Genomic DNA, 15,725 nt, shown 5'->3' with positions numbered 1-15,725 from the left:
AAATTATTTCAACCTCATGACTTGATTTGTAAGTTTGTTATACTAAATTATGTTGTTTTTTTTGGTTTTTTTATTTTATTTTTCAACTCTATCGTGAACTATTTTGGAATTCAGCTTTACTATTAATTTTTTTTAAGGAATATTCTTCTTACATATCATTGTAATCACTTTTCTTTTTAAAACTCGGTTCATTTATTGCTGTTAATTTTTTATGATATAATTAAATAAAATCATCATGATGGACCCATTAAAGTCTAGTATCTAAGGGACCGTTTGGGAACGCGGCTGCGGCGTTCCCAAAAAATTTGAAAATTTTTTGTTTTTTTTTTTTTGCTAAAATTTAATATGGTTTGTATGTTTTGGATCGTTTTGATGTGCTGATGTCAAAAATAATTTTTAAAAAATGAAAAAATATCGTTGGCATGCATTTTGGCACGAAAAGTTATTTGAAAAGCACCCGCAACCACACTGCCAAACACGCTCTAAGTCTTGAATTTTTTATTTTTAAAAAAAACACACACTAATAGCGCTTCAACATTATTCTCCTACATTAAAAAAAAGTAATAAAATCAGTTCATCCCACGGCGAATCAAGGAACACACACACACACAAGAAATTGGGGTCCCAAAGTTAGTTCACCAACCCAGATTGGAGGCTTTAATGCTAGTGTAGTGGTGGGTAGCCTGAACTATTTCAATTCTGAAGCCCCTTTCTGGGATAAAATTAATATACTTGGGACAGCCTCTGAAACTGTGTTCCTGCCATCCATGGCATCCTTGCCCTTCCATGGGCAAACTCCTCGATCTGAAGCCATTTTTCCTTTCTCGAGGACCAGCGCAGGAAAGGTAGAGTTTCCTTAATCATGTAAAGTTCCACCATGAACAGTAGCATCCAGCTAGTGAATGTCTACACATTGCTCTTTTGGAAAACAAGAAAATCAAATTACCATTCTTGTTCCAACAAAATTTTGGAAGTCCTAGCTACTTTTCCATGACTGGAATTCCATGGCAATCTTGTCCCGATCGAAAACTGATCGTGTTCCTCATACCTGGCACGCATTGCCTAGTCAAGTGTCAATTGTTGTCTATGTTAGTTTTATATTTTAAAAATATTTTTTTAAAAAAATATTTTTTTATTTTAAATTAATATTTTTTTATGCTTTTTAAATTATTTTGAAGTAATAATATTAAAAATAATTTTTTAAAAATAAAAAATATATTATTTTAATATATTTCAAAATAAAAAGCATTTTAAAAAACATCTATTACTACATTTTTAAATCCCATGAAAGATTTTTTTTTACATAACTTGTCTTATGTAGTCCATAATAAATTAAGAATTTATTTTTATAAAAAAATAACATGTCAAATTTTTTAAAAAAAGTTAGCGTAACTCAAAAAATATTTAAAGATATATTATAGTTATAGTAAAAACATCACAACCATTTAAATTTTTTGATGCTACATTGTTTTTAAAACTCCAATAAAAAACCTATATTATTTTTCAAAATATCTTTTACGTTATGTTATTTATTTTCTCGAATATTTCTTGTGATAGTTAAAAAAATCAATAAATTACTTAAAAATAAATTTCCATGACTGGTTTTTGAGAGTAAGTGTTACTTGGATCAGCTAAAAGCTACTGATATTTTTATTCCAAGTGATTAAATTAAACATGCCATTGAATTTAATTTTTTTCTTCTTGACCGATTCATGATTGAGTATGTGGATCATCAAACTAGGTTATAGACCCATAGAAAAAATTGCTTCAAAAGATCATCAAACTAGTGCATGATGATGATCTTTGAATTTCTTTTACATCCTAACCAGAGTTGACTTGAAGGAAACCATGTAAATTGGAAGCATATTGTATAAATTAACTGAGCGCTGAGACCTATATCCATGCGGTCATCCAGTCATTAATCATGACTATACTATTCCCATATCATAATATAATATAATATAATATAATATAATATAATATGATCCCCCCACTAAGTACCATAATGAGCAAACGTTACTTTCTCCCAAAACAATCTCAAATCCCTAAACACAGCTCACAATTTTGCAACCACCGAGACGCATTTCTTTTCTTCTTTTTTTTTAATTTTATTTCCTTAATATTTATTATTTTTTATAACAATTTTTATGTGTTAAAGTCGAGGTTTTTCTGAATCCATTTTCAAATTTCAAATAAATCATTTACTTTTGAATCCAGACATTCATATATAAAAATATAACCACTCATGCCCCTCCGCAGAAATTAAAATTGAATTTATATTTGGTTAGTGTTTCCGACGAGATAAAAATGTTTCCGATTAAAAAGATGAAAATATAAAATGGGTTAAAAAACAGATTTGAAATGATTTTTTTATTTTTTAAAAAAATAATATATAAAAAGGCATGTCCTTTATTCATTATTCTCGTTCTTTATATTTCATGACAGCAGGGAACAGTTTGTGCGTATTTAAAACACAAAGCAAGCCTAATCATCTGCACATAAAAATTCTTATGTAAACAAAGAGAAAAAAAAATTTAAATAGAACACACAGTGCGGCACTACATTAGTGCCGCACTGTAGGTGGCCAGAAAATAGAAGATTCTCATTCTTCTCTTTACCAGCTTTCAAAACACAAAAAGGAAAAAAAATTAACATATTTTTAAACTCCCACCAATCTCTCTTAAGATTTTGTTGGATAGTGAGTGAGTGAGTGAGTTCAATTATATTGAAACAGATAATAGTTGTTGAAAAAGACATGACTATATATCACGTCCCACCCATTTAATGTTGTCATGGGTTCATTTGGTGATGAGAGTAGTGGCTAATGAGAAGAGAGGGAAAGGAACGAGAAAATGTTGTGTAGAAAAAATTTGAGTTGCAAGGATACAGGATCTGTGCCTGTGTACCTTAATGTTTATGATCTGACACCAATTAATGGATATGCTTATTGGCTTGGACTCGGAGTTTATCATTCTGGGGTTCAAGGTTAGTGCTACATGGAAGAGTACTAGTGTTGGCATCTTCTTTTGAATCTTTGTCAAGTTGCATGCCTTTCAAGCTTTTCTATTATTGAATATGACTCATTGCTAGTTGGATCTGTTGTTATGTTTTAATTTAGATCGTTTACAGTGTTGGTGCATTGAATCTTCAAGGAAAGCGGTGTTCTTTGAAGTTCAACCTTTGAGTGTTAATTTGTAGCTTTAGAACAGGTTGTTTGGTTAATGAGAATCTGCAAGAATTTTTGAATTTAGAAATTTGGGTTTTCTTTTCGAGATCCATGGAAACAAGACACTTGGTAAAGTTTAGGCACAGTGAGGTTCTTTTCTTCAGGAAATGTTTAAAGATTCCTTCTTTCGTCTCCACGGCTCTTATCAAAGGCTGAATACTTTTTTCATTGTTCTTAATTTTTTTTAATGTTTTCAATCTGTTTATATGAAAAGAACAATATTAGTAAGATTAAAACGGGGAACATATTATGCTGCAGTTCATGGTATTGAGTATGCTTTTGGGGCTCATGAGTATCCAACAACTGGAATTTTTGAAGCAGAACCAAAACAGTGTGATGGGTTTGCGTTTAGAAAGACAATTTTGATTGGAAAAACAGATTTGGGTCCTGAAGAAGTGAGAGCAATGATGGAGGACCTAGCAGAGGTATATGGAGGGAATGCTTATAATTTGATAACCAAGAACTGCAACCATTTCTGCAACGATGCTTGTCTTAGACTTACTGGCAATCCCATCCCAAGCTGGGTTAATCGGCTTGCTCGAATTGGTAAGAATTAAACCTCATCAATTCTGTTTATGAGTTGTTCAATTGAGTATTACAGTTATAAATTGTGAAGTAGAGTGCTAACTTTCAACAATTTACATGGATGATTTGGTTCTTGAATGAACAGATGAAGTGATTATGTTGATACGAGAATATAATGGCCATTTTAGTAGGTGAAAAGTAGATAAATGCGAGTCCACCACAAAACTCAGTTTCTTCAAAATAATGAAGAATTGTGAATGAATTCTCAAAAATGCATTAAAGTTCGTGATAATATTTGGTTCCTTTTTCATAACAAATCCGATAATCTCCTCTAATTCAAACCCTATTGAATTTTACACGGGTAAAAACTAGTCAAAATCCAATCCAGGATGAAAGAAGCAGTCAGTTTTTAAGCAGTTCTCTATGTGGAGTGAAATTCTGCATTTGTTGTAGCAATAAAGCATTAGATATTTGTCAAGTCGTGCTATGCTTGGCTAGTGCTGCTGTCTAGTATTTAACTTGCAATGGTTCTTATTCCTGATCGTTTGCAGGCTTTCTATGCAATTGTGTTCTTCCTGCAAATCTAAATTCAACTAGAGTTCAGCACCATAAAATTGAAGATAAGGCTTGTGAAGGAGAGAAGAAAAAATTGACAAGTGAGTCCAACAGATTCACACCTTCTAATTCTTCATCATCTTCATCGTCGTCACCTGTAGTTCCCGGTAGAAGTAGAAGCAGGCGTGCTCTTCCACCGTCTTCACCCTTGATTCTCCGTTCTTCATCTCCTTGATGATCTTAAAGAACTGAATTTTTTATTTCTTGAAATTGTTCAAAGAAAACGAGGGGAAGCAAAATCCTTAAATTATAGTTTTATTTTTTTTCTTTTTCATCATTCTTTTCTTGGTTTTTTTGTGGTGCTAACATATTGTTGAAGGGATTATGCAGGCATGCAGCGCATAAATGTAAATGTGTATGCTTTCAACTTTTTTGGCAAGTGATGTTATGTCTCTGCACTATTGCCCAAATCAACCTGTAGTATCGCCTGAGATATGAAATGAATCAAGAGATTTTGCTTGGTGCGCATTTTCACGTTGGTAATTCTTGTGTTTCACCTGGACTCATTTTTTCATATAACTAGTGAACTATATTGAACAAGCAAGTTTCTGAGAAAATACTGTGGCTAGGGCTTCTTTTAGCTGAAAACATAACTGAGCAACTGGTCATCTTTGGAAAGCATGTGGACAAAGATATGATTCCATTCGGTGAAAAGACTAAAGGATGTCTAGAGTGAGAAAGCAAAAGTCATATCTTGTGCTAATGTTAAAGCATCTCGTGAAATTTTGCAGTTCTTGATTGGTAAAGGGCCTTGAAATGAGAGGCACAAATACGTGCTTTGTCAAAGTGAAATTCAACAGGCAAGACAGTGAATCTTGGACTTTCAAGCCTTGAAAATTAAGAAAAGTTGAATGCAGCGTGCATTTGCTTTATTCCCTCTTGCTCCCATGGAATACAATGCGGGGTGCCATCCTGCACTATTCAGTTTGGGGAAACCTCTTCTGATTCCATGACATAAAGAAGGGTATCCCATGTCGTTTTCCAATCGAGGGCTATGGCTATCAATTGTGTAGCTCAAAATGTTCCTTCTTCCTGCAAAGGCTGTTCAATCCTTTTTCGCAGCATGAAAAAATCTTTCCGTCAAAACATATTTGCTTGTGTCCATTCATATGGAAACTCTAGAGCCAGGACTGCAGATTTCTTTATCACAGACGAACTTGAGGAAATTGTTTGGTCAGCTTCCCATCTAAATACTTCATCTCAAACTCCACGCTTCTGCGGGGTGGCAAGGTCTTAACAGTCATCTCCAATTTTTCATTTTTTTAAACAATACGAAAGTGTTAGATCAACTTAGTAGTCTTCTTCAATCTGACCGATGGAATGACAAATATATCCAACTCTTGCATCAACCACAACTTGAATGACCAAACTTTAGTTTCGTACTAACTTGAAAGTTCATGGCAGGGTTCCAGTTTTCCGAAAGAAAAGGGGGAAAGAAAAGGAGGAAGATAAAAGCACCGGCCTGTTTCCTTGAGCACCGTATTCAATCGTGTTGAAGAATACAACACTGTTAACCTTCACATTTAGCAAAACAACACCTTTTTTCAGAAACACGATGTTTATTAAATATTATACTTCTAAAACATGATAATTAATTCAAGATAAAATTTTAATTGATATCATGGTTAGGAAGACAATATCAATTAAACTGTAATTGTTATCCCTTTTTATCCTTGGTATTATTATTATTATTCCAGTTTCCACTCACCAACATACTCATTCCTATTTTTCCACACATACCTCCCTCGCCCGTCTTGAAAATTCTTCTTCCATGTCCCTTATAGAAATCTCCACCCAGACTTAATGGTCTGGGGATACTTTCCAGGGGATATATCTTGTCTGGAAGGGAAAGTATACGAAGGAGGATGGTAAGGTATTCAAGAATTGCCCACATCTTTGCAATGGTCAGAGATCGAGGTTCAGGAGAAGTGAAGGGGGAGGTTCCGTCCAGGCATCATCTAGACGAGATAGACAAGGAAAATCTTAAAATGGGCTTGAGGAAGGCTTTGCGAATTTTCATTGCAGCTGGAGCTGTGAAAGTGGGCACTTACCGCAGCGATGGCCAAAGAATAGTCTATGAAGGTATTAGCGAGAAGGATTTGCAAGAGTTCTTGGACACAATCACAATACCTAGAGGGCTGAGGTCAAGGGAAGAGAATCGAACCATATTATTTTTTGCGCATCATTTGGCTAGCTGTAGGATGGGAGCCACGGCGGAAGAAAGTACAGATAAAACTACATGTGAAGTTGTCTTGACTCGGAAAAGCCACAATTACTTAAATATCACAATTTATAAATATGATAATTACTTTGTTGTATTTAAAAATAATAATATTTAATAAAAGCTATGTTTTCCTAGAAATATACTATTTTACTAATGTTTTTTTTCAAATTTGTTATTCTACCAAAATTCTTTAATTACTATGAATTTATTTTCTTAAAAAAAAAACCATTTACAAGCTATACATTGGGATAGTTGCCATTCATGTGCTGAGCTATTGCAAGGAATCAACATAATAAAATTAAGAAAGCAGCCGACTTTGGATGCTATTCAACATCACATGTAATGCCTGAATGAGATTACATTTTTATTTAATGATTTTGATGTATTAGTATCAAAAATAAAAAAAAAATCTCAAAAAAATTATTTTAATATATTTTTAAATAAAATACATTTATAAAAATTATTATACATCACAGTACCAAACACAGACATAGCCTACCCAACCACGGAAAATCTACTCAAACTCAATGGAGAATTTTCTTGAACAGTATCTATCCCAGCGACAAGCAGAACTTGCATGGACAACAACAAAGTAAACATCACTTTCTAAGAATGTGTTTGGGATAGAGATGTTGTAAGATATGATCGGGTTTTTTTGGAGGTACAACCTTCTTAAAGCACAAACCACACCTCATTAAAAGCTAAAAAATACATGTTTTTTATTGCTTTTTTGTGGATCCCTCCATAAAAAACCCAATCATACATCTGTCCCAGACACACCCTGAGAAATTTGAGCGTAAAATACACGTTTGGTGGAGAACAGGATTAAAATAAACCAAGTAACAAGGGAAGTTACAAATACAGGGGAGTTCATTTGGTGTAGTTTCAATAATCCTGCAAACAAATCAATCACACATCTTATTAAACAGCAAAGAGAAAGAGAGGGAGAAAATAGAGAACAGGCATGGGATCAAAAATAATACATTTCCCAAATGGCGGGGAAAAGAAAATGGATTTCACCACTACCTGCTCAAATAACAACAATGGTTTACAGCTGAGAACCAAGTAACCAAAAGCATTGGGTTTTAGGTCCTTTTGGCTCGCATCCATTCTACAAAATTGTCCAGGATCAGGGGCCATGCAAGCTCCGGATCATAATTACTGAAGTCTGGAAAACTTATCTGTTAAAAGATTTGAAACTGTCAATGGAGTGGCAACATGATAACAAGCCGAAACATCTACAGGACAATGGCAACTAAGCAAGCGCAGAGACATCGGTATCGTATAATGAAGGATCGACAGAGAGTTTAAGCCAATGCCGAAATAAATTTATTCTCTCCAGTTTTTCTTCTGCTTTACCTTGTGAAGGGAACTGTACCGTTAAGGTGCCTAAAATGTATGGATACGCACTACCAAAATACAAAATACCATGAAAAGGATGGAAGGTGCATGGAGCACACCACTAGGTCTATAACTAGTCAAATAAATGTAAGGAAATCAAGAGATTTCGAGTTATCTGGTGAAGAATAGGAAGTACCTCGTTGCAAAAACGGTAAAAGCCCATCCACTGATCCATGTTTATGACCTTATAATCACTCTGAATCTGCACTCACAGTGAAAGCACAGTTCATCAGGGGCAGCAACAACTACCAAAGAATAAAGATACATGAACATAAAACAATGGGGGGCATTTCCTCTCAAATTCAGCTAATAAAGTTGCCTGGATCACCTAGCACATCAAACTTCAAAACAAAAGAAAAAAAAGGAAGCTAATAGACCAGAGAGAAGAAGCATAAATTTGTCGATCAAACGCCAAAAAACATAAAAAAAAGGGTGCTGCCAAATTCACTACAAAATTTGTTATTCCCAATATTTACTTTTTAAAATGACCGTTGCAACCTCTTCATATCAACATTAGTGAAGGTAAGTTGGAACATGATAAAATTAAAGAGGAGGGTACTTTAGTTATTTTGAAAATCAATTAGCGGGAATAACAAAATTGTTAGTGAATCTAGCAGCACCAAAATAAAAAATGACCCTTGACATTGTCTATCAAGAACTAGAATACAAACATTAGCAAATTTCAGAAAACACAAATGAAAAATGTGGCCAACTGACCTTTAGATACTCAATGAAGTAATCAACCTGGGCTTGGAAATGGGATCCTAAAACAAGATCCAACAATTGGCAGATGCTCTCTATGTCTATACTCTTTTGTTTCTCCTCTGAACCGGAAAAAAAGGGTGAGAGCAGCATAAATAAGGAGAGAAACTGAGAAAGATAATGTTTCCGCATGTGAGAACACTCCACTGTGAACTCATAATACCTGTTAGGCAATACCGGAATGCATAGTTATAGAAATCCACAAAGTTTGATGGCCTCTTAACCTTTTAGATATGAGAATAAAAGATCAGTAGATTCTCAACCTTCTTTAGATCAGTTCCTTTCATCAAGTAAAGGTCATACCTCTTTCTCTAGATCCGGGAGGGCCTTTTTTAATTTATTTAGAGTATCAGCCCTCAGTGATTTGAGGCCCTGTCGCCACTCCTCCTATGAATAACAAGACATTCTAGTGAGAGAGAGAAGAATGGGAAAAGCGAGTGATTTTACTAATTATGTAATATTAAGAGAGAGAGAGAGAGATGACTGTTTTGGGTATATGGTGATCAAAATGAAGAAGGAACAAGGAGATGGAAACAAATACTCAAGAGCTTACGATATATCCCAGCACGTATTTGTATGTATAAGAGAGTGATGACAGTTTTGGATATATGGTGATCAACATGAAGAAGGAACGAGGAGATGGAAACAAATACTCAAGAGCATAAGATATATCCCACCACGTATTTGTATGTGTAAGAGAGTGATGGCAGTTTTGGGTATATGGTGATCAACATGAAGAAGGAACAACGAGACGAAAACAAATACTTAAGAGCTTAAGATATATCCCGACGCATATTTGTATGTATAACTTCTAGATCGTACAACAAATCATGCATGCACAAATGGAAAACGACAAGCCACAAAGCACAGATAAGCATCCACGGAGATAGAGAATACAACAGGACCAGGTAATTTTAATGAGTGAACAGCGTTGGTATCTATTTATGTCTGTGCGTGTATAAAAGCATGTATAGTAAGTATTGAATATTAGCACCATGCAATCTTTATATGTTTTGAGTAAACACTGTTGCAAACAAAATCAAATTCTGAAGAAACTCTCGCTTCATAGAATAACAAGTCAGAAAACTATCCAAGCATCTCCTTGAAAGCTAAAATCAATTAAAAGGCTGCTAATAACAACTAATACATTTTATTATTGGATGGTGGAAAAAAATGGCAAGTCAAAAATGAAAATCAAAGATAAAAAGTAGATAACATATTTATCGAATAACATCAAAATATAAACAAGAATCAAAGTGACTGATTTAGTAGAAATTGATGGGTATAGAAGACAGATGTTCCTTACCAGGGTGAAGTATCCCTGTTTTTCAGCTCTCATTTTCCTGGTATGTATAGTCCATCAGTTTCAACACATAATCGTAAGGTCAAAATTTAAGCACGGTCTCTAATACCTTCCAGTCTAACTTACCAAGCTAGCATCAAGATTCTAACATCAGTATGATCCATCTCCATATCTGAACATAGAGTTTCAATTCCTTCTGGGCTGTTCAAATGACATATTTTTAACATTAGAAATGTAGTGACAAATCTTAAAATGATACACCTTAAATCATTCTTTGATATAGCAACTTAAGCAGAAACATGTACTCTACTTTATGAAAGCAAGTATACACACTGAATTATCATAATTTAGCATTCCTGTTACAATTCATCTTTTGCATGCAAGTTCTTATAAACTTCCAATTATTGGTAAACCCTCATGTTCTTGCTAAGGAAAGAAGCTTCCCTCACTGTTGTGATGGCAGTCCAACTTATTATCATTTATCACTTGAATTCACTAGTGGACAGAATTTACCCCTAGTACTTTTTAACCTACCATCGCGAGAAGGTATTAACTAAAAATCTAGCCTCCTGTAGGATAACAAAATTACAAGAGTTCATAAAGACTACTTTGAATACATATGGATCGTCTACATTTAGTTTCCGTTGGCTTTCCATTCATTCTGCAAAAGTTCCACACAGGACTTCCTTCCATATCTTGAGTTTGATTCTGATTTATGCCTGCAATATTTTTTAACAGATTTTTTCCACGCTTTTCCATTTTTCTCATTGGATTCTCACTTTTAATGTTGGAATCAAGGTTCACCAAACCCCTGTCAGGAAAGAGCTAAGTTTTCAGGAAAGACATGTTGACTACATTTCCAATATCAACAATGCATTACCAAATCAAAAAACATTCCCTAAGAATTTTTTAAAAAAGATTTCTAAGAAATTTGGAATTTTTCCTACCAATTGACATTGAAGCTCAGAGACACAGAAAGTTGAAGTTTGAAATATGAAGGCGAAGTGTTGCATGCAAAAATCATCATCACAGGAAGTTCATTCATATGTAATTAAGTAACTTACAAACATATCATCTCCTTAACTTGAAAATCATCAGTCAGCAGCAATTTAAATTAACACAACTGACATTTTCAATTATTTCAATGATGAAAAGCTAATAAACACTTCAACAATCGAATGCCGTATTTCAATGGAGAAAACTTACTCAATCATACCAGAAGACCTGTTTGCATATGAGTAAAATAGGTTATCGATTCGCTCCATTTCTTTTGAAGATGCTTTACTTGAGGCTAAAAGGACAAAAGTTTATCCAGTTACAACCTTAATGAAATGTTAACCCTAAAATAGCACTGAGATAAACTCAGAAAAAGAATAATGCTAACATTCCATAAAAGCAACCTCAAACATGTTATTACATTGTATTCCTAGTTTTCATTTAGTCCAAGAATTCCATAGCTAAAAAGTGCACAACTTCTTTTCAGTGTCATACTCTTACAAATAGTTGTTCCTCGTTCCTGTTCACATTTAATTGCTATTCATATGGTCTTTAATGTACACAGAATTTCAAAATAATCTCAGTGGTAGAACCTTTTTAAAAAGTTGTAATATAAATGCTCGTATTTTTCCAAGCATCTACAAATAGTAAATCTTCATTCTACCTATAAATGCTCGATTTTTTTTTTCACAAGATGCTATAAGCAGAACAATATTGAGATTTTCTTCATGTAGAAGCCGAAGATTTTGAACCTTCAGCATAATATTGCCCTTGTTGTCTCAAAACTTTTACCCTCCTTTCATTTTAGGATGTCCCAAATTTTTGTTTACGAACTTTCATCAACATACAACATCTCTCACCTTTCCAACAGTTCCCTTATTTATTTATAATGAATCCATGATCAGAAGAAGCCACTAAGACACTTGATTTCAGACAATTTACTATGAATGTGTGAAATAGAGACGGCAACTATTTTTCCCATTGAGAATGGCAAAACCAAACAAGAACAAACAGAATTCAGTTTCTTGCAATAACCAAACATTTACGGTCTGAACATTGATTGACAAGCATCCAATCCAATATATCTTTCCCTACGAAGGAAGCAATAATTAGCTTGATCGTGTAGTAGTAGTTAAGTCTTACGATTAAAGGTTTTTACTTCATACAAATACCAATCCATTACAGCTATTCTTTGGGCTAACCAACCAATATATCTTACTTATTTATTCAATTATTTATTTAAATTTCACCTCTTGATCAACTTTATTTACTTAATTGCAACAATAAAATCATAATTAATTAATTAACTGCACACACTAATAAGCTCTCCATTATTTTTTTTCCAATCTAATCCAAACAAAACCCATTAAAAAAAAGCCAATAAATTTTCCAGAAAAAGAGTTTACTTCCGCACCAAAAAAATCAGAATTAAACCAATTCAAATCATAAAAAATCAATTGAAAAATATTAGAAAAATAAATAAGAAATCAAAACTGAGTAAAAAATGAAAATTAAAAGAAAAACAGAGAGGAGATACAGGAGCGAAAAAGATCCGTAGCCGATGAAGTAATTGAAGCAGTGGTAGAATTGGATTGACCCGTCTTCTTCGACGCAGACCGACGCATCTTCAATTAATTTAAACCAAAAATATTAAATTTTATTTTTTAGAGAGAGAAAAGGACAATTCTAGAGAGAGAGAGATATAGAGAGAGAGGTAGAAAGATCTACTCTTCTCTCCTACAAGAATAAGAACAATAAATAGGAGAGGGAGAAACCTGAGGGAGGCAGTGAAAGGAAGCTTCTTCAGTGGCTTTTTCTCTCTAAAAGCTGCTGATGCCAAGCTCCACTTTCCAGACACAGGAAGAGAGTTTACAATGAGAGAGAGAGAGAGAGAGAGGGAGAATTAATTATATGTAATTATATATAGAAAATGTTTTTTTAAGGTTAATTAAATTTGATTGGTTATTTCAGTTTTGGTGTTTTAAGGTATCACAGGATGACAGCATGAGTAGGACAGACAGTGAGTGCTCTGCTTTACTTACCCCATCTGACTGAATCGATGAATGGATGTTTTTCACGTGTGACATTTAAGTTAATTACTTTCTTACATTTGTAAGAATAATACTAGTCATGTCACCCGCACGTCACCATGGTTTCAATAAAGTTTTTTAGCAAAAAAATAAAAAATAATTTTGTAAGTTTTTTAAATTTATTTTTTAAAATAAATTTAATTATAAATCAAAAAATTTATAAAAACTATTTTTGTTAATAAATATAAAAAATAAAGTATTAATACGTTTGTTCAACTTATTTAACTGCAGGTTGACTAATTAATTTTTCCAACACAAAAAAATTAATGTGTAGATGTTATTAATGTATTTTTTTTTATATTAAATAAAAAATATAAACATGAATTATAAAATTAATGTTTATATATAATAAAATATAATAAATATTATATACATTAATAAAAATATATAAAATCTCAAATTAATTTTTAACATATCTGAAAAATATAATAATATTACAATTGCCTGATATGGTTATTGTTTTTTAAAACAAATATAAGGTATTCATGTTATTCTAATATGCTTTTTTACATGAAAAAAAAAGTTTGATTTCAATAATTGTTATCAGCCGTACAAATGTCAAGCACTTGTCAATAATTTTTTTTTATATGCACAAAACCGAAAATAACCATATGATCAAGCAACAATAACAAATTGAATCCAAGAATAAAAAAAATTGAATGGCAAGAATAATAGAGAAATTTAATTATTCACAAAATTATATATAAAAAGAACAGAAATATCCCTTGGAGTAAATATCAATAACAAAAATTGTAAATAAAAACATCAATAGTTTAAAAAAATATAATGCTTGGCCTTTATTTGAATCCCCAGTCCCATCCATTTGGCTGTCGACGGAATGGGAGAAGCGACACCGATTCTGTTGTCGAAATTCTACTTATTCTCGCCGAGGCAGATTGAGTAAATAAGTATCTTCCTCGGACTCTCGGAGGGCTGTTGCTTTGTGCATGTAAACTAATCAAAACCTTTCCCTTCATTAGAGAACTGTTTCATGCTCAAAAGAAGAAGAAGAAAAGATCTTTCCCATTTCTCTTGTGAGACCCTACTTTTTGTTGAACGTCAGGAGAGGGGAGTGTGAATCCATCCTTCATGTTTTGCGTGATGATTTTTCTCGCTCAGCAGGTTTGGAGTAGCTGTCAACCTCTTCATGTTTTACCAGCTTTTCTTCTCTCTCGGTTTACAGGCCGGATTGTCTACAACCTGTTGCCCCGGGCTGTGATCTCTGGGGAAGTTTCTTGGGACATTTGAATTGTTAGCACATGCTGGCAACTCAGGAATTGGCGAAACGCAGCTGTGTTTGATCCCTCCTTTTCGCCTCCATCTAATCCTTTGGTGTTTCTCAAGTCTCTATATATGGCTGTTAATATTGTGAGGTGCACGTCTTCTTTGATTAACTTGGAGCTCCAGTTGCCCAAGAAACAGGAGCTGTTGATATCGTGGTGTTTTCCTGCTAGAGGTGTTAATAAGGTTAACACGAATGGGTCTTTAATTTATGCTACTGGTTTGGCTACGGTTGGTGAGCTTATCCGAGATGATGCTGGTGTGAGGTTTGGTGGTTTTGCATTTAATATTCGCTGCCGTTCAGTTTTAATGGCGGAACTCTGAGGTATTTACACAGGCTTGATTTTAGCATGGGATGACTGGTTTCAAAACGTTGAGCTGGAAGTGGACTCTAAGATTGCAGCGGACATGATCAATGCCGACAATGAGCCAACTGGTCCTAACTCTCAATTAATTCATTCCATTATCTTTCTCTTGCAATGGCCTTGGCGGGTTCGTTTTCTCAGATGTGCGGATTGGTTAGCTAATTCTGCACAATTGCACATCCTCTTGAGCTGGGTGTTCATAATTTTCCAGAGGCTCTTTCTGATTATCTGACACTTGCGGGTGACAACTTCTCGGTTTATTCGTATGTAATTTCTAAGGTGCTTCCCTCTCGTTGATATTAAGGGAAAAAAAAACATTTTTCAAAGAAATTAAATAACAAAAAACCTTGCATCTATTGGTAACCGGTCACGCAAAATCAGGTTCAAGTTTTTAAATTTTAAAAGTCATTTTCCTAATTTTTTTTTCATTTAAAAAACCCATAAAAACACCCTAAACTCCTTAATATATTCATTTCCAACCTTAAAAAACTCTTAAATCTGTCAGAGAATCCAAAATTAAATTAAATTAAATTAATTTTTTAAGCCCTTTTCTAGTGATAAAAACACTTCAATAGAACTCATTTTATATATATATATATATATATATATATATATATATATATATATATATAATAATTGTCATTAAGATTGATTTTTTTTATTGCCAAAGAATGTAGTTAATTAATTTTTTTTCTTTCCCCCTCATTTTTCTATGATTTTCTCTCCTTTTAAAGCTTAGGAACTAAAATGTAAAAATAAAGAAAAAAAATTTAGGATTAAAAAATAAAAGTCTAAAATTAAAAGAACCAAAGATACATCAATTAAGACTTTTAGAATGAAAATTATGCTTTTCGCATGAAAATAAAACAAAGCTCTATTATTTTTTTTATTTTCATTTCGGTCATTCTTTTTTCAATTATTTTTAATAGCACAAATT

General features: G+C 33.3%; 2 protein-coding genes across 3 annotated transcripts; one reads left to right on the top strand and one right to left on the bottom strand.

The window, feature by feature from the left end:
• Positions 1-2,512: 2,512 nt before the first annotated feature.
• LOC133700914 (deSI-like protein At4g17486) lies at positions 2,513-4,849 on the top strand. Its single transcript, XM_062124645.1, has 3 exons — positions 2,513-2,985; positions 3,485-3,772; positions 4,303-4,849. The coding sequence occupies exons 1-3, from the start codon at positions 2,853-2,855 to the stop codon at positions 4,539-4,541; spliced, it is 660 nt and encodes a 219-aa protein (XP_061980629.1). The 5' UTR covers positions 2,513-2,852; the 3' UTR covers positions 4,542-4,849.
• A 2,152-nt stretch (positions 4,850-7,001) lies between these two features.
• LOC133700503 (uncharacterized) lies at positions 7,002-12,987 on the bottom strand. 2 transcript variants are annotated; one of them, XM_062124052.1, is made up of 11 exons: positions 12,828-12,987; positions 12,590-12,677; positions 11,263-11,347; positions 10,183-10,257; positions 10,060-10,096; positions 9,057-9,140; positions 8,917-8,977; positions 8,709-8,815; positions 8,128-8,193; positions 7,617-7,771; positions 7,002-7,484 (listed from the first exon to the last, which is right to left on the bottom strand). In XM_062124052.1, the coding sequence occupies exons 2-10, from the start codon at positions 12,675-12,677 to the stop codon at positions 7,676-7,678; spliced, it is 699 nt and encodes a 232-aa protein (XP_061980036.1). In that variant the 5' UTR covers positions 12,828-12,987; the 3' UTR covers positions 7,002-7,484; positions 7,617-7,675. The 2 variants fall into 2 exon arrangements, with proteins under 2 accessions (XP_061980036.1, XP_061980037.1); XM_062124053.1 differs by lacking the exon at positions 12,590-12,677 and having other exon boundaries at positions 12,828-12,978.
• Between the last annotated feature and the right edge of the window lie 2,738 nt (positions 12,988-15,725).

Source organism: Populus nigra, chromosome 8 (genome assembly GCF_951802175.1).
Source record: "Populus nigra chromosome 8, ddPopNigr1.1, whole genome shotgun sequence".
NCBI classification, from domain to species: Eukaryota; Viridiplantae; Streptophyta; class Magnoliopsida; order Malpighiales; family Salicaceae; genus Populus; species Populus nigra.
This window is presented reverse-complemented; position numbering and strand designations above follow the sequence as displayed.

What these genes read in the sequence shown, in the direction of transcription:
- LOC133700503 (XM_062124052.1), bottom strand. Translation starts at nt 12,677, where the DNA reads ATGCGTCGGTCTGCGTCGAAGAAGACGGGTCAATCCAATTCTACCACT. An exon ending in TCCCGGATCTAGAGAAAGAG is followed by an intron (nt 8,978 to 9,056) that starts GTATGACCTTTA and finishes CATATCTAAAAG; the next exon opens with GTTAAGAGGCCATCAAACTT. An exon ending in ATTCCGGTATTGCCTAACAG is followed by an intron (nt 8,816 to 8,916) that starts GTATTATGAGTT and finishes TTTCCGGTTCAG; the next exon opens with AGGAGAAACAAAAGAGTATA.
- LOC133700914 (XM_062124645.1), top strand. Translation starts at nt 2,853, where the DNA reads ATGTTGTGTAGAAAAAATTTGAGTTGCAAGGATACAGGATCTGTGCCT. An exon ending in TTATCATTCTGGGGTTCAAG is followed by an intron (nt 2,986 to 3,484) that starts GTTAGTGCTACA and finishes ATTATGCTGCAG; the next exon opens with TTCATGGTATTGAGTATGCT. An exon ending in TAATCGGCTTGCTCGAATTG is followed by an intron (nt 3,773 to 4,302) that starts GTAAGAATTAAA and finishes GATCGTTTGCAG; the next exon opens with GCTTTCTATGCAATTGTGTT.